Below are 17,746 nucleotides of genomic sequence, written 5' to 3'. Positions count from 1 at the left end.
TACAGGAGGATAAGGGACTACCTGGGAGAAGTGCAGTGGGTGGAAGAAATTAGAGGAAAAACAGTGCAAGGTATGATAAACCAAGTCATATGGAAATGCAAGGAGGCTGAAGAGAGCTTTATTCCAACAGTAAAGGAAAAAAGCAGGAAGGAATATAATAACCCATGGTTTAATAGACAGTGTCAGGAAGCAAAAGTGAGAAGCAGGAGGTAGTGGAGGAAGTACAGAAGGCAAAGGACAGAGGACAACAGGATTAGATGTAACAGAGCTAGGAACTATTACATTAACATAAGACGAGTGTCGGAAAGAAATTATGAGAATGATATTGCAATCAAAGCGAAAAAGCAACCTAAATTACTACATAGCCATATAAGAAGGAAAATGTCGGTAAATGACCAAGTGACTGCGACTGAGACTGAGACTGAGGAAAACAGAAGGGGCATATACAGAAAGCGACAAGGAAATCTGCGAGGTACTGAATGCAAGTTTCCATGGAGTGTTCACAACCGAGCCTGAGAAGTTCCCATTGTTAGAAGAGATTACCCTAGATGAAAGACTATCGGATATAGAGGTGACAGCAGAGGAGGTAATGAAACAGTTGACAACACTGGATGGAACAAAAGTGGTTGGACCAGACAAAGTATCACCGTGGATACTAAAAGAGGCAGTGCAGGCTCTCAGCGTGCCTCTGGCAATGATCTTTAATGAGTCACTTTCGTTGGGAGAATTGCCCAGTTGCTGGAAAGAGGCAAATGTCGTACCAATTTTCAAAAAAGGTGATAGGGAGGAGGCACTTAACTACAGACCCGTATCACTGACAAGCATCCCTTGCAAAATGCTTGAAAGAATAATTAGGCTAAGACTTGTTGAGCACCTGGAGAGCATTGGGTTTGTAAACAAGCACCAACATGGGTTCTGGACAGGGAAATCATGCCCAACAAACCTTTTAGAATTCTATAACAAAGTAACAAGGATAAGGCAGGACAGAGAAGGCTGGGCAGACTGCATATTTCTTGACTGCCAAAAGGTCTTTGATACAGTACCGCACATGAGACTGCTATACAAACTTGAGAGGCAGGCAGGAGTAAGCGGAACGGCCCTAGCATGGATGAGGAACTACCTAACAGGAAGGAGCCAAAGGGTAATGGTAAGGGGCGAGAAGTCGGACTGGAGAACAGTAACGAGTGGATTACCTCAAGGATCGGTGCTGGGCCCAATCCTCTTTCTAATTTACGTAAATGATATGTTTACAGGAGTGGAATCATACATGTCGATGTTTGCGGATGATGCAAAATTAATGAGAAGAGTTGTGACAGATGAGGATTATAGGAACCTCCAAGAGGACTTAAACAGGTTGCAGAGATGGTCAGGGAAATGGCTACAAGAGTTCAACACCAGTAAATGTAAAGTTATGGAAATGGAATCAAGTGATAGGCGACCAATGGGACAGTACACAATGAAGGGGAACTGTCTACCTGTAACAATTCGAGAAAGAGACCTGGGAGTGGATGTGACACCTAATCTAACTCCTGAGGCACATATAAATAGGATAACGACAGCTGAATACTCTACACTGACGAAAATTAGAACTTCATTCAGAAACCTAAGTGAGGAGGCTTTTAGGTCGCCTTACACTGCATACATGAGACCAGTCTTAGAGTATGCCGCGCCATCATGGAGCCGCCACCTGAAGAAACACATAAGGAAACTGGAGAAGGTTCAGAGGTTTGCGACGAGGCTTGTCCCAGAGTTCCGAGGGATGGGATATGAAGAGCATCTGAAGGAACTAAACCTTACGACACTAGAGAAAAGTAGGGAGAGAGGATATATGATAGAGACATATAAAATACTCAGGGGAATTGACAAAGTGGAAATTGATGAAATGTTCACACGTAATAATAACAGAACGAGGGGACATGGGTGGAAACTGGAAACTCAGATGAGTCACAGAGATGTTAGGAAGTATTCTTTTAGCGTGAGAGTAGTGGGAAAATGGAATGCACTTGGGGAACAGGTTGTGGAAGCAAACTCAATTCATACTTTTAAAATTAGGTATGATAGGGAAATGGGACAGGAGTCATTGCTGTAAACAACCGATGGCTTGAGAGGCGGGATCCAAGAGTCAATGTTCGATCCTGCACGCACAAATAGGTGAGTACACACACTCACACAACACTGGCCGTCACTCACCTCCCAGCACCCGACACGTCAACACCAGGCCACCACTCACCTCCCAGCACCCGACACGTCAGCACCAGGCCGTCACTCACCTCCCAGCACCCGACACGTCAGCACCAGGCTGTCACTCACCTCCCAGCACCCGACACGTCAACACCAGGCCACCACTCACCTCCCAGCACCCGACACGTCAGCACCAGGCCGTCACTCACCTCCCAGCACCCGACACGTCAGCACCAGGCCGTCACTCACCTCCCAGCACCCGACACGTCAGCACCAGGCTGTCACTCACCTCCCAGCACCCGACACGTCAGCACCAGGCCACCACTCACCTCCCAGCACCCGACACGTCAGCACCAGGCCACCACTCACCTCCCAGCACCCGACACGTCAGCACCAGGCCACCACTCACCTCCCAGCACCCGACACGTCAGCACCAGGCCACCACTCACCTCCCAGCACCCGACACGTCAGCACCAGGCCGTCACTCACCTCCCAGCACCCGACACGTCAGCACCAGGCCACCACTCACCTCCCAGCACCCGACACGTCAGCACCAGGCCACCACTCACCTCCCAGCACCCGACACGTCAGCACCAGGCCGTCACTCACCTCCCAGTACCCGACACGTCAACACCAGGCCGCCACTCACCTCCCAGCACCCGACACGTCAGCACCAGGCCACCACTCACCTCCCAGCACCCGACACGTCAGCACCAGGCTGTCACTCACCTCCCAGCACCCGACACGTCAGCACCAGGCCGCCACTCACCTCCCAGCACCCGACACGTCAGCACCAGGCCGCCACTCACCTCCCAGCACCCGACACGTCAGCACCAGGCCACCACTCACCTCCCAGCACCCGACACGTCAGCACCAGGCCACCACTCACCTCCCAGCACCCGACACGTCAGCACCAGGCTGTCACTCACCTCCCAGCACCCGACACGTCAGCACCAGGCCGCCACTCACCTCCCAGCACCCGACACGTCAGCACCAGGCCACCACTCACCTCCCAGCACCCGACACGTCAGCACCAGGCTGTCACTCACCTCCCAGCACCCGACACGTCAGCACCAGGCCGCCACTCACCTCCCAGCACCCGACACGTCAGCACCAGGCCACCACTCACCTCCCAGCACCCGACACGTCAGCACCAGGCCACCACTCACCTCCCAGCACCCGACACGTCAGCACCAGGCCACCACTCACCTCCCAGCACCCGACACGTCAGCACCAGGCCACCACTCACCTCCCAGCACCCGACACGTCAGCACCAGGCCACCACTCACCTCCCAGCACCCGACACGTCAGCACCAGGCCACCACTCACCTCCCAGCACCCGACACGTCAGCACCAGGCCACCACTCACCTCCCAGCACCCGACACGTCAGCACCAGGCCACCACTCACCTCCCAGCACCCGACACGTCAGCACCAGGCCGCCACCAACAGGGTACGGACCGATCACTCCGCTCACCTCCAGTCCCGCTGAGTTGATGATGCTGACCTTCCGTGGCGGCACTGTGGGAGGGAGACAGTTAACGTGGGAGAGGTCATTAATGATGACCATCCGTGGCGGCACTGTGGGAGGGAGACAGTTAACGTGGGAGAGATCATTAATGATGACCATCCGTGGCGGCACTGTGGGAGGGAGACAGTTAACGTGGGAGAGATCATTAATGATGACCATCCGTGGCGGCACTGTGGGAGGGAGACAGTTAATGTGGGAGAGATCTCAGAGGCAGATAGGAATGTGTTAAATAAATTATAAAAAATGTGAGACTTTGAAGAATGTATTTCTCATGCAAGACGATAATGGGAATAGATAAAGATAGTGAGACACACAGCTACTGTTAGAGAGACAATGCTGCGTCATGAGAAACAATGCTGCGTCAGGAGAGACAAGGCTGCGTCATGAGAGACAAGGCTGCGTCAGAAGAGTCAAGGCTGCGTCAGGAGAGACAAGACTGCGTCAGGAGAGACAAGGCTGCGTCAGGAGAGACAAGGCTGCGTCAGAAGAGTCAAGGCTGCGTCAGGAGAGACAAGACTGCGTCAGGAGAGACAAGGCTGCGTCAGGAGAGACAAGGCTGCGTCAGGAGAGTCAAGGCTGCGTCATGAGAGGCAAGGCTGCGTCATGAGAGACAATGCTGGGTCATGAGAGACAAGGCTGCGTCATGAGAGACAAGGCTGCGTCAAGAGAGACAAGGCTGCGTCAAGAGAGACAAGGTTGCGTCAGGAGAGACAAAGCCGCGTCAGGAGAGACAAGGCTGCGTCATGAGAGACAAGGCTGCGTCATGAGAGACAAGGCTGCGTCATGAGAGACAAGGCTGCGTCATGAGAGACAAGGCTGCGTCATGAGAGACAAGGCTGCGTCAGGAGAGACAAAGCCGCGTCAGGAGAGACAAGGCTGCGTCAACAAAGACAAAGCTGCGTCAGGAGAGACAAGGCTGCGTCAACAAAGACAAAGCTGCGTCAGGAGAGACAAGGTTGCGTCAACAAAGACAAAGCTGCGTCAGGAGAGACAAGGTTGCGTCACGAGAGACAAGGCTGAGTGTAACTGTTGGTGGGAGAGTGGGTGTAACTGTTGGTGGGAGAGAGAATGTAATTCTTGGTAGGAGAGTGGGTGTAACTGTTGAAAGGAGAGTGGGTGTAACTGTTGAAAGGAGAGTGGGTGTACCTGTTGAAAGGAGAGTGGGTGTAACTGTTGGTGGGAGAGTGGGTGTAACTGTTGAAAGGAGAGTGGGTGTAACTGTTGGTGGGAGAGAGAGTGTAACTGTTGGTAGGATAGTGGGTGTAACTGTTGGAGGGAGAGAGAGTGTAACTGTTGGTGGAAGAGAGAGTGTAACTGTTGGTGGGAGAGAGTGTAACTGTTGGAGGGAGAAAGAGTGTAACTGTTGGTGGAAGAGAGAGTGTAACTGTTGGTGGGAGAGAGTGTAACTGTTAGAGGGAGAGAGAGTGTAACTGTTGGTGGAAGAGAGAGTGTAACTGTTCGTGGGAGAGAGAGTGTAACTGTTGGAGGGAGAGAGTGTAACTGTTGGTGGGAGAGAGAGTGTAACTGTTGATGGGAGAGAGAGTGTAACTGTTGGAGGGAGAGAGAGTGTAACTGTTGGTGGAAGAGAGAGTGTAACTGTTGGTGGGAGAGAGTGTAACTGTTGGAGGGAGAGAGAGTGTAACTGTTGGTGGAAGAGAGAGTGTAACTGTTGGTGGGAGAGAGAGAGTGGAACTGTTGGTGGGAGAGAGAGTGGAACTGTTGGTGGGAGAGAGAGTGGAACTGTTGGTGGGAGAGAGAGTGTAACTGTTGGTGGGAGAGTGGGTGTAACTGTTGGTGGGAGAGTGGGTGTAACTGTTGGTGGGAAAGTGGGTGTAACTGTTGGTGGGAAAGTGGGTGTAACTGTTGGTGGGAGAGTGTAACTGTTGGTGGGAGACTGGGTGTAACTATGGTGGGAGAGTGGGTGTAACTGTTGAAAGGAGAGTGGGTGTACCTGTTGAAAGGAGAGTGGGTGTAACTGTTGGTGGGAGACTGGGTGTAACTATGGTGGGAGAGTGGGTGTAACTGTTGAAAGGAGAGTGGGTGTACCTGTTGAAAGGAGAGTGGGTGTAACTGTTGGTGGGAGAGTGGGTGTAACTGTTGAAAGGAGAGTGGGTGTAACTGTTGGTGGGAGAGAGAGTGTAACTGTTGGTAGGATAGTGGGTGTAACTGTTGGTGGGAGAGAGTGTAACTGTTGGTGGGAGAGTAGGTGTAACTGTTGGTGGGAGAGAGAGTGTGACTGTTGGTAGGATAGTGGGTGTAACTGTTGGTAGGAGAGAGAGTGTAACTGTTGGTGGGAGAGTGGGTGTAACTTTTGGTGGGAGAGTAGGTGTAACTGTTGGTGGGAGAGTGGGTGTAACTGATGGTGGGAGAGAGAGTGTTACTGTTGGTGGGAGAGAGAGAGTGTAACTGTTGGAGGGAGAGAGAGTGTAACTGTTGGTGGAAGAGAGAGTGTAACTGTTGGTGGGAGAGAGTGTAACTGTTGGAGGGAGAAAGTGTGTAACTGTTGGTGGAAGAGAGAGTGTAACTGTTGGTGGGAGAGAGTGTAACTGTTGGAGGGAGTGAGAGTGTAACTGTTGGTGGAAGAGAAAGTGTAACTGTTCGTGGGAGAGAGAGTGTAACTGTTGGAGGGAGAGAGTGTAACTGTTGGTGGGAGAGAGAGTGTAACTGTTGGAGGGAGAGAGAGTGTAACTGTTGGTGGAAGAGAGAGTGTAACTGTTGATGGGAGAGAGAGTGTAACTGTTGGAGGGAGAGAGAGTGTAACTGTTGGTGGAAGAGAGAGTGTAACTGTTGGTGGGAGAGAGTGTAACTGTTGGAGGGAGAGAGAGTGTAACTGTTGGTGGAAGAGAGAGTGTAACTGTTGGTGGGAGAGAGAGAGTGGAACTGTTGGTGGGAGAGAGAGTGGAACTGTTGGTGGGAGAGAGAGTGGAACTGTTGGTGGGAGAGAGAGTGTAACTGTTGGTGGGAGAGTGGGTGTAACTGTTGGTGGGAGAGTGGGTGTAACTGTTGGTGGGAAAGTGGGTGTAACTGTTGGTGGGAAAGTGGGTGTAACTGTTGGTGGCAGAGTGTAACTGTTGGTGGGAGACTGGGTGTAACTATGGTGGGAGAGTGGGTGCAACTGTTGGTAGGAGAGTGGGTGTAACTGTTGGTGGGAGAGTGGGTGTATTTTTTGGTGGGAGAGTGAGTGTAACTGTTGGTGGGAGAGAGAGAGTGTAACTGTTGGTGGGAGAGTGGGTGTAACTGTTGGTGGGAGAGTGGGTGTAACTATTGGTGGGAGAGAGAGAGTGTAACTGTTGGTGGGAGAGTAGGTGTATTTATTGGTGGGAGAGTGAGTGCAACTGTTGGTGGGAGAGAGAGAGTGTAACTGTTGGTGGGAGAGTGGGTGTAACTGTTGGTGGGAGAGTGGGTGTAACTGTTGGTGTGAGCGTGGGTGTAACTCTTGGTGGGAGAGAGAGTGTAACTGTTGGTGGGAGAGTGGGTGTAACTGTTGGTGTGAGAGTGGGTGTAACTGTTGGTGGGAGACTGGGTGTAACTATGGTGGGAGAGTGGGTGTAACTGTTGAAAGGAGAGTGGGTGTACCTGTTGAAAGGAGAGTGGGTGTAACTGTTGGTGGGAGAGTGGGTGTAACTGTTGAAAGGAGAGTGGGTGTAACTGTTGGTGGGAGAGAGAGTGTAACTGTTGGTAGGATAGTGGGTGTAACTGTTGGTGGGAGAGAGAGTGTAACTCTTGGTGGGAGAGTAGGTGTAACTGTTGGTGGGAGAGAGAGTGTAACTGTTGGTAGGATAGTGGGTGTAACTGTTGGTGGGAGAGAGAGTGTAACTGTTGGTGGGAGAGTGGGTGTAACTTTTGGTGGGAGAGTAGGTGTAACTGTTGGTGGGAGAGTGGGTGTAACTGTTGGTGGGAGAGAGAGTGTTACTGTTGGTGGGAGAGAGAGTGTAACTGTTGGAGGGAGAGAGAGTGTAACTGTTGGTGGAAGAGAGAGTGTAACTGTTGGTGGGAGAGAGTGTAACTGTTGGAGGGAGAAAGAGTGTAACTGTTGGTGGAAGAGAGAGTGTAACTGTTGGTGGGAGAGAGTGTAACTGTTGGAGGGAGAGAGAGTGTAACTGTTGGTGGAAGAGAGAGTGTAACTGTTCGTGGGAGAGAGAGTGTAACTGTTGGTGGGAGAGAGAGTGTAACTGTTGGAAGGAGAGAGAGTGTAACTGCTGGTGGAAGAGAGAGTGTAACTGTTGATGGGAGAGAGAGTGAAACTGTTGGAGGGAGAGAGAGTGTAACTGTTGGTGGAAGAGAGAGTGTAACTGTTGGTGGGAGAGAGTGTAACTGTTGGAGGGAGAGAGAGTGTAACTGTTGGTGGAAGAGAGAGTGTAACTGTTGGTGGGAGAGAGAGAGTGGAACTGTTGGTGGGAGAGAGAGTGGAACTGTTGGTGGGAGAGAGAGTGGAACTGTTGGTGGGAGAGAGAGTGTAACTGTTGGTGGGAGAGTGGGTGTAACTGTTGGTGGGAGAGTGGGTGTAACTGTTGGTGGGAAAGTGGGTGTAACTGTTGGTGGGAAAGTGGGTGTAACTGTTGGTGGGAGAGTGTAACTGTTGGTGGGAGACTGGGTGTAACTATGGTGGGAGAGTGGGTGTAACTGTTGGTAGGAGAGTGGGTGTAACTGTTGGTGGGAGAGTGGGTGTATTTTTTGGTGGGAGAGTGAGTGTAACTGTTGGTGGGAGAGAGAGAGTGTAACTGTTGGTGGGAGAGTGGGTGTAACTGTTGGTGGGAGAGTGGGTGTAACTATTGGTGGGAGAGAGAGAGTGTAACTGTTGGTGGGAGAGTAGGTGTATTTATTGGTGGGAGAGTGAGTGCAACTGTTGGTGGGAGAGAGAGAGTGTAACTGTTGGTGGGAGAGTGGGTGTAACTGTTGGTGGGAGAGTGGGTGTAACTGTTGGTGTGAGCGTGGGTGTAACTCTTGGTGGGAGAGAGAGTGTAACTGTTGGTGGGAGAGTGGGTGTAACTGTTGGTGGGAGAGAGAGTGTAACTGTTGGTGGGAGACTGGGTGTAACTGTTGGTGGGAGAGAGAGTGTAACTGTTGGTGGGAGAGTGGGTGTTTTTGTTGGTGGGAGAGTGCGTGTAACTGTTGGTGGGAGAGGGAGTGTAACTGTTAGTGGGAGAGAGAGTGTAACTGTTGGTGGGAGAGTGAGTGTAACTGTTGGTGGGAGAGGGAGTGTAACTGTTAGTGGGAGAGAGAGTGTAACTGTTGGTGGGAGAGAGAGTGTAACTATTGGTGGGAGAGAAAGTGTAACTGTTGGTGGGAGAGTGTAACTGTTGGTGGGAGAGAGAGTGTAACTGTTGGTTGGAGAGTGAGTGTAACTGTTGGTGGGAGAGTGAGTGTAACTGATGGTGGGAGAGTGAGTGTAACTGTTGGTGGGAGAGTGGGTGTATTTGTTGGTGGGAGAGAGAGTGTAACTGTTGGTGGGAGAGAGAGTGTAACTGTTGGTGGGAGAGAGAGTGTAACTGTTGGTGGGAGAGTGAGTGTAACTGTTGGTGGGAGAGTGAGTGTAACTGTTGGTGGGAGAGTGGGTGTAACTGTTGGTGGGAGAGTGGATGTAACTGTTGGTGGGAGAGAGCGTGTAACTGTTGGTGGGAGAGAGAGTGTAACTGTTGGTGGGAGAGAGAGTGTAACTGTTGGTGGGAGAGTGGGTGTAACTGTTAGTGGGAAAGAGAGTGTAACTGTTGGTGGGAGAGTGGGTGTAACTGTTGGTGGGAGAGTGAGTGTAACTGTTGGTGGGAGAGTGGGTGTAACTGTTGGTGGGAGAGTGGGTGTAACTGTTGGTGGGAGAGTGTAACTGTTGATGGGAGAGTGGGTGTAACTGTTGGTGGGCGAGAGAGTGTAACTGTTGGTGGGAGAATGGGTGTAACTGTTGGTGAGAGAGTGGGTGTAACTGTTCGTGGGAGAGAGAGTGTAACTGTTGGTTGGAGAGTGGGTGTAACTGTTCGTGGGAGAGTGAGTGTAACTGTGTATGGGAGAGTGAGTGTAACTGTTCGTGGGAGAGTGGGTGTAATTGTTGGTGGGAGAGAGGGTGTAACTGTTGGTGTGAGAGAGTGTAACTGTTGGTGGGAGAGTGGGTGTAACTGTTGGTGGGAGAGTGAGATGTAATTAATGGTGAGAGAGTGATTGTAACTTGGTGGGAGAGAGTGAGTGTAACTGTTGGTGGAAGAGTGAGTGTAACTGTTGGTAGGAGAGTGAGTATAACTGTTGGTGAGAGAGTGAGTGTAACTGTGTATGGGAGAGTGAGTGTAACTGTTGGTGGGAGAGTGGGTGTAATTGTTGGTGGGAGAGTGGGTGTAACTGTTGGTGGAAGAGTGGGTGTAACTGTTGGTGGGAGAGAGTGAGTGTAACTGTTGGTGGGAGAGAGTGAGTGTAACTGTTGGTGGAAGAGTGAGTGTAACAGTTGGTGGAAGAGAGAGTGTAACTGTTGGTGGGAGAATGAGTGTAACTGTTGGTGGGAGAATGGGTGTAACTGTTGGTGGGAGAGAGTGAGTGTAACTGATGGTGGGAGAGAGTGAGTGTAACTGTTGGTGGAAGAGTGAGTGTAACTGTTGGTGGGAGAGTGAGTGTAACTGTTGTTGGGAGAGTGAGTGTAACTGTTGGTGGGAGAGTGAGTGTAACTGTGTATGGGAGAGTGAGTGTAACTGTTCGTGGGAGAGTGGGTGTAATTGTTGGTGGGAGAGAGGGTGTAACTGTTGGTGGAAGAGTGGGTGTAACTGGTGAAGGGAGAGTGAAACCGTTGGTGGGAGAGTGGGTGTAACTGTTGGTGGGAGAGTGAGTGTAACTGTTGGTGGGGGTGAGAGTGTAACTGTTGGTGGGAAAGAGTGTAACTGTTGGTGGGAGAGTGGGTGTAACTGTTGGTGGGAGAGTAGGTGTAACTGTTGGTGGGAGAGTGGGTGTAACTGTTGGTGGAAGAGTGGGTGTAACTGTTGGTGGGAGAGTGAGTGTAACAGTTGGTGGGAGAGTGAGTGTAACTGTTGGTGGGAGAGTGGGTGTAACTGTTGGTGAGAGAGTGGGTGTAACTGTTGGTGGGAGAGTGGGTGTAACTGTTGGTGGAAGAGTGGGTGTAACTGTTGGTGGGAGAGTGGGTGTAACTGTTGGTGGGAGAGTGTAACTGTTGGTGAGAGAGTGGGTGTAACTGTTGGTGGGGAGAGAGTGAGTGTAAGTGTTGGTGGGAGAGTGAGTTTAACTGTTGGTGGGAGAGAAAGTGTAACTGTTGGTGGGAGAATGGGTGTAACTGTTGGTGGGAGAGTGGGTGTGACTGTTGGTGAGAGAGAGGGAGTGTAACTGTTGTAGGGAGAGTGTAACTGTTGGTGGGAGAGAGAGCGTGTAACTGATGGTGGGAGAGAGTGAGTGTAACTGTTGTTGGGAGAGTGAGTGTAACTGTTGGTAGGAGAGTGAGTGTAACTGTTGGTGGGGGAATGGGTGTAACTGTTGTAGGGAGAGTGTAACTGTTGGTGGGAGAGAGAGCGTGTAACTGTTGGAGGGAGAGAGTGAGTGTAACTGTTGGTGGGAGAGTGGGTGTTTTTGTTGGTGGGAGAGTGCGTGTAACTGTTGGTGGGAGAGGGAGTGTAACTGTTAGTGGGAGAGAGAGTGTAACTGTTGGTGGGAGAGTGAGTGTAACTGTTGGTGGGAGAGGGAGTGTAACTGTTAGTGGGAGAGAGAGTGCACTGTTGGTGGGAGAGAGAGTGTAACTGTTGGTGGGAGAGAAAGTGTAACTGTTGGTGGGAGAGTGTAACTGTTGGTGGGAGAGAGAGTGTAACTGTTGGTGGGAGAGTGAGTGTAACTGTTGGTGGGAGAGTGAGTGTAACTGTTGGTGGGAGAGTGAGTGTAACTGTTGGTGGGAGAGTGAGTGTAACTGTTGGTGGGAGAGTGAGTGTAACTGTTGGTGGGAGAGTGGGTGTATTTGTTTGTGGGAGAGAGAGTGTAACTGTTGGTGGCAGAGAGAGTGTAACTGTTGGTGGGAGAGTGAGTGTAACTGTTGGTGGGAGAGTGAGTGTAACTGTTGGTGGGAGAGTGGGTGTAACTGTTGGTGGGAGAGTGGATGTAACTGTTGGTGGGAGAGAGCGTGTAACTGTTGGTGGGAGAGAGAGTGTAACTGTTGGTGGGAGAGAGAGTGTAACTGCTGGTGGGAGAGTGAGTGTAACTGTTGGTGGGAGAGTGAGTGTAACTGTTGGTGGGAGAGTGAGTGTAAATGTTGGTGGGAGAGTGGGTGTATTTGTTTGTGGGAGAGAGAGTGTAACTGTTGGTGGGAGAGAGAGTGTAACTGTTGGTGGGAGAGTGAATGTAACTGTTGGTGGGAGAGTGAGTGTAACTGTTGGTGGGAGAGTGGGTGTAACTGTTGGTGGGAGAGTGGATGTAACTGTTGGTGGGAGAGAGCGTGTAACTGTTGGTGGGAGAGAGCGTGTAACTGTTTGTGGGAGAGTGAGTGTAACTGTTGGTGGAAGAGTGAGTATAACTGTAAGTGAGAGAGTGAGTGTAACTGTGTATGGGAGAGTGAGTGTAACTGTTGGTGGGAGAGTGGGTGTAATTGTTGGTGGGAGAGTGGGTGTAACTGTTGGTGGAAGAGTGGGTGTAACTGTTGGTGGGAGAGTGAGTGTAACTATTGGTGGGAGAGTGGGTGTAACTGTTGGTGGGAGAGAGTGAGTGTAACTGTTGGTGGGAGAGAGTGAGTGTAACTGTTGGTGGAAGATTGAGTGTAACTGTTGGTGGAAGAGAGAGTGTAACTGTTGGTGGGAGAATGAGTGTAACTGTTGGTAAGAGAGTGGGTGTAACTGTTGGTGGGAGAATGAGTGTAACTGTTGGTGGGAGAATGGGTGTAACTGTTGGTGGGAGAGAGTGAGTGTAACTGATGGTGGGAGAGAGTGAGTGTAACTGTTGGTGGAAGAGTGAGTGTAACTGTTGGTGGGAGAGTGAGTGTAACTGTTGTTGGGAGAGTGAGTGTAACTGTTGGTGGGAGAGTGAGTGTAACTGTGTATGAGAGAGTGAGTGTAACTGTTCGTGGGAGAGTGGGTGTAATTGTTGGTGGGACAGAGGGTGTAACTGTTGGTGGAAGAGTGGGTGTAACTGGTGAAGGGAGAGTGAAACCGTTGGAGGGAGAGTGGGTGTAACTGTTGGTGGGAGAGTGAGTGTAACTGTTGGTGAGAGTGAGAGTGTAACTGTTGGTGGGAAAGAGTGTAACTGTTGGTGGGAGAGTGGGTGTAACTGTTGGTGGGAGAGTAGGTGTAACTGTTGGTGGGAGAGTGGGTGTAACTCTTGGTGGGAGAGTTTAACTGCTGGTGGGAGAGTGAGTGTAACTGTTGGTGGGAGAGTGAGTGTAACAGTTGGTGGGAGAGTGAATGTAACTGTTGGTGGGAGAGTGGGTGTAACTGTTGGTGGGAGAGTGGGTGTAACTGTTGGTGGGAGAGTGGGTGTAACTGTTGGTGGAAGAGTGGGTGTAACTGTTGGTGGGAGAGTGGGTGTAACTGTTGGTGGGAGAGTGTAACTGTTGGTGAGAGAGTGGGTGTAACTGTTGGTGGGAGAGAGAGTGTAACAGTTGGTGGGAGAGTGAGTTAAACTGTGGGTGGGGAGAGAGTGAGTGTAAGTGTTGGTGGGAGAGTGAGTTTAACTGTTGGTGGGAGAGAAAATGTAACTGTTGGTGGGAGAATGGGTGTAACTGTTGGTGGGAGAGTGGGTGTAACTGTTGGTGAGAGAGAGAGTGTAACTGTTGTAGGGAGAGTGTAACTGTTGGTGGGAGAGAGAGCGTGTAACTGATGGTGGGAGAGAGTGAGTGTAACTGTTGTTGGGAGAGTGAGTGTAACTGTTGGTAGGAGAGTGAGTGTAACTGTTGGTGGGGGAATGGGTGTAACTGTTGTAGGGAGAGTGTAACTGTTGGTGGGAGAGAGAGAGCGTGTAACTGTTGGAGGGAGAGAGTGAGTGTAACTGTTGGTGGGAGAGTGGGTGTTTTTGTTGGTGGGAGAGTGCGTGTAACTGTTGGTGGGAGAGGGAGTGTAACTGTTAGTGGGAGAGAGAGTGTAACTGTTGGTGGGAGAGTGAGTGTAACTGTTGGTGGGAGAGGGAGTGTAACTGTTAGTGGGAGAGAGAGTGCACTGTTGGTGGGAGAGAGAGTGTAACTGTTGGTGGGAGAGAAAGTGTAACTGTTGGTGGGAGAGTGTAACTGTTGGTGGGAGAGAGAGTGTAACTGTTGGTGGGAGAGTGAGTGTAACTGTTGGTGGGAGAGTGAGTGTAACTGTTGGTGGGAGAGTGAGTGTAACTGTTGGTGGGAGAGTGAGTGTAACTGTTGGTGGGAGAGTGAGTGTAACTGTTGGTGGGAGAGTGGGTGTATTTGTTTGTGGGAGAGAGAGTGTAACTGTTGGTGGGAGAGAGAGTGTAACTGTTGGTGGGAGAGTGAGTGTAACTGTTGGTGGGAGAGTGAGTGTAACTGTTGGTGGGAGAGTGGGTGTAACTGTTGGTGGGAGAGTGGATGTAACTGTTGGTGGGAGAGAGCGTGTAACTGTTGGTGGGAGAGAGAGTGTAACTGTTGGTGGGAGAGAGAGTGTAACTGCTGGTGGGAGAGTGAGTGTAACTGTTGGTGGGAGAGTGAGTGTAACTGTTGGTGGGAGAGTGAGTGTAAATGTTGTAGGGAGAGTGGGTGTATTTGTTTGTGGGAGAGAGAGTGTAACTGTTGGTGGGAGAGAGAGTGTAACTGTTGGTGGGAGAGTGAATGTAACTGTTGGTGGGAGAGTGAGTGTAACTGTTGGTGGGAGAGTGGGTGTAACTGTTGGTGGGAGAGTGGATGTAACTGTTGGTGGGAGAGAGCGTGTAACTGTTGGTGGGAGAGAGCGTGTAACTGTTTGTGGGAGAGTGAGTGTAACTGTTGGTGGAAGAGTGAGTATAACTGTAAGTGAGAGAGTGAGTGTAACTGTTGGTGGGAGAGTGGGTGTAATTGTTGGTGGGAGAGTGGGTGTAACTGTTGGTGGGAGAGTGGGTGTAACTGTTGGTGGGAGAGTGAGTGTAACTATTGGTGGGAGAGTGGGTGTAACTGTTGGTGGGAGAGAGTGAGTGTAACTGTTGGTGGGAGAGAGTGAGTGTAACTGTTGGTGGAAGAGTGAGTGTAACTGTTGGTGGAAGAGAGAGTGTAACTGTTGGTGGGAGAATGAGTGTAACTGTTGGTAAGAGAGTGGGTGTAACTGTTGGTGGGAGAGAGTGAGTGTAACTGATGGTGGGAGAGAGTGAGTGTAACTGTTGGTGGAAGAGTGAGTGTAACTGTTGGTGGGAGAGTGAGTGTAACTGTTGTTGGGAGAGTGAGTGTAACTGTTGGTGGGAGAGTGAGTGTAACTGTGTATGGGAGAGCGAGTGTAACTGTTGGTGGGAAAGAGTGTAACTGTTGGTGGGAGAGATGGTGTAACTGTTGGTGGGAGAGTAGGTGTAACTGTTGGTGGGAGAGTGGGTGTAACTATTGGTGGGAGAGTTTAACTGCTGGTGGGAGAGTGAGTGTAACTGTTGGTGGGAGAGTGAGTGTAACTGTTGGTGGGAGAGTGGGTGTAAATGTTGGTGGGAGAGATAGTGTAATTGTTGGTGGGAGAGTGGGTGTAACTGTTGGTGGGAGAGTGAGTTTAACTGTGGGTGGGGAGAGAGTGAGTTTAAGTATTGGTGGGAGAGTGGGAGTAACTGTTGGTGGGAGAGTGGGTGTAACTGTTGGTGGGAGAGTGGGTGTAACTGTTGGTGGAAGAGTGGGTGTAACTGTTGGTGGGAGAGTGGGTGTAACTGTTGGTGGGAGAGTGTAATTGTTGGTGAGAGAGTGGGTGTGACTGTTGGTGGGAGAGTGAGTAAAACTGTGGGTGGGGAGAGAGTGAGTGTAAGTGTTGGTGGGAGAGTGAGTTTAACTGTTGGTGGGAGAGAGAGTGTAACTGTTGGTGGGAGAGTGGGTGTAACTGTTGGTGGGATAGTGGCTGTAACTGTTGGTGAGAGAGAGAGTGTAACTGTTGTAGGGAGAGTGTAACTGTTGGTGGGAGAGAATGTGTGTAACTGATAGTGGGAGAGAGTGAGTGTAACTGTTGGTGGGAGAGTGAGTGTAACTGTTGGTAGGAGAGTGAGTGTAACTGTTGGTGGGGGAATGGGTGTAACTGTTGTAGGGAGAGTGTAACTGTTGGTGGGAGAGAGAGCGTGTAACTGTTGGAGGGAGAGAGTGAGTGTAACTGTTGGTGGGAGAGTGGGTGTTTTTGTTGGTGGGAGAGTGCGTGTAACTGTTGGTGGGAGAGGGAGTGTAACTGTTAGTGGGAGAGAGAGTGTAACTGTTGGTGGGAGAGTGAGTGTAACTGTTGGTGGGAGAGGGAGTGTAACTGTTAGTGGGAGAGAGAGTGTAACTGTTGGTGGGAGAGGGAGTGTAACTGTTAGTGGGAGAGAGAGTGTAACTGTTGGTGGGAGAGTGAGTGTAACTGTTGGTGGGAGAGGGAGTGTAACTGTTAGTGGGAGAGAGAGTGCACTGTTGGTGGGAGAGAGAGTGTAACTGTTGGTGGGAGAGAAAGTGTAACTGTTGGTGGGAGAGTGTAACTGTTGGTGGGAGAGAGAGTGTAACTGTTGGTGGGAGAGTGAGTGTAACTGTTGGTGGGAGAGTGAGTGTAACTGTTGGTGGGAGAGTGAGTGTAACTGTTGGTGGGAGAGTGAGTGTAACTGTTGGTGGGAGAGTGAGTGTAACTGTTGGTGGGAGAGTGGGTGTATTTGTTTGTGGGAGAGAGAGTGTAACTGTTGGTGGGAGAGAGAGTGTAACTGTTGGTGGGAGAGTGAGTGTAACTGTTGGTGGGAGAGTGAGTGTAACTGTTGGTGGGAGAGTGGGTGTAACTGTTGGTGGGAGAGTGGATGTAACTGTTGGTGGGAGAGAGCGTGTAACTGTTGGTGGGAGAGAGAGTGTAACTGTTGGTGGGAGAGAGAGTGTAACTGCTGGTGGGAGAGTGAGTGTAACTGTTGGTGGGAGAGTGAGTGTAACTGTTGGTGGGAGAGTGAGTGTAAATGTTGGTGGGAGAGTGGGTGTATTTGTTTGTGGGAGAGAGAGTGTAACTGTTGGTGGGAGAGAGAGTGTAACTGTTGGTGGGAGAGTGAATGTAACTGTTGGTGGGAGAGTGAGTGTAACTGTTGGTGGGAGAGTGGGTGTAACTGTTGGTGGGAGAGTGGATGTAACTGTTGGTGGGAGAGAGCGTGTAACTGTTGGTGGGAGAGAGCGTGTAACTGTTTGTGGGAGAGTGAGTGTAACTGTTGGTGGAAGAGTGAGTATAACTGTAAGTGAGAGAGTGAGTGTAACTGTTGGTGGGAGAGTGGGTGTAATTGTTGGTGGGAGAGTGGGTGTAACTGTTGGTGGAAGAGTGGGTGTAACTGTTGGTGGGAGAGTGAGTGTAACTATTGGTGGGAGAGTGGGTGTAACTGTTGGTGGGAGAGAGTGAGTGTAACTGTTGGTGGGAGAGAGTGAGTGTAACTGTTGGTGGAAGAGTGAGTGTAACTGTTGGTGGAAGAGAGAGTGTAACTGTTGGTGGGAGAATGAGTGTAACTGTTGGTAAGAGAGTGGGTGTAACTGTTGGTGGGAGAGAGTGAGTGTAACTGATGGTGGGAGAGAGTGAGTGTAACTGTTGGTGGAAGAGTGAGTGTAACTGTTGGTGGGAGAGTGAGTGTAACTGTTGTTGGGAGAGTGAGTGTAACTGTTGGTGGGAGAGTGAGTGTAACTGTGTATGGGAGAGCGAGTGTAACTGTTGGTGGGAAAGAGTGTAACTGTTGGTGGGAGAGATGGTGTAACTGTTGGTGGGAGAGTAGGTGTAACTGTTGGTGGGAGAGTGGGTGTAACTATTGGTGGGAGAGTTTAACTGCTGGTGGGAGAGTGAGTGTAACTGTTGGTGGGAGAGTGAGTGTAACTGTTGGTGGGAGAGTGGGTGTAAATGTTGGTGGGAGAGATAGTGTAATTGTTGGTGGGAGAGTGGGTGTAACTGTTGGTGGGAGAGTGAGTTTAACTGTGGGTGGGGAGAGAGTGAGTTTAAGTATTGGTGGG

General features: G+C 50.6%; 1 protein-coding gene across 1 annotated transcript in view; it reads right to left on the bottom strand.

Moving 5' to 3' along the window:
* LOC138354825 (uncharacterized) overlaps positions 1-17,746 on the bottom strand; it is a 269,019-nt gene that overhangs the window by 53,333 nt on the left and 197,940 nt on the right. Inside the window, exon 4 of the mRNA XM_069309325.1 lies at positions 3,591-3,701. Coding sequence (XP_069165426.1) covers positions 3,591-3,701 — 111 coding nt within the window. The remainder of the gene's footprint in view (positions 1-3,590; positions 3,702-17,746) is intronic.

The sequence above is a fragment of the Procambarus clarkii genome, chromosome 64 (genome assembly GCF_040958095.1).
Source record: "Procambarus clarkii isolate CNS0578487 chromosome 64, FALCON_Pclarkii_2.0, whole genome shotgun sequence".
NCBI lineage: Eukaryota > Metazoa > Arthropoda > Malacostraca > Decapoda > Cambaridae > Procambarus > Procambarus clarkii.
Note: the sequence above shows the minus strand (reverse complement) of the source record. Positions and strands in the feature narration are given on the sequence as shown.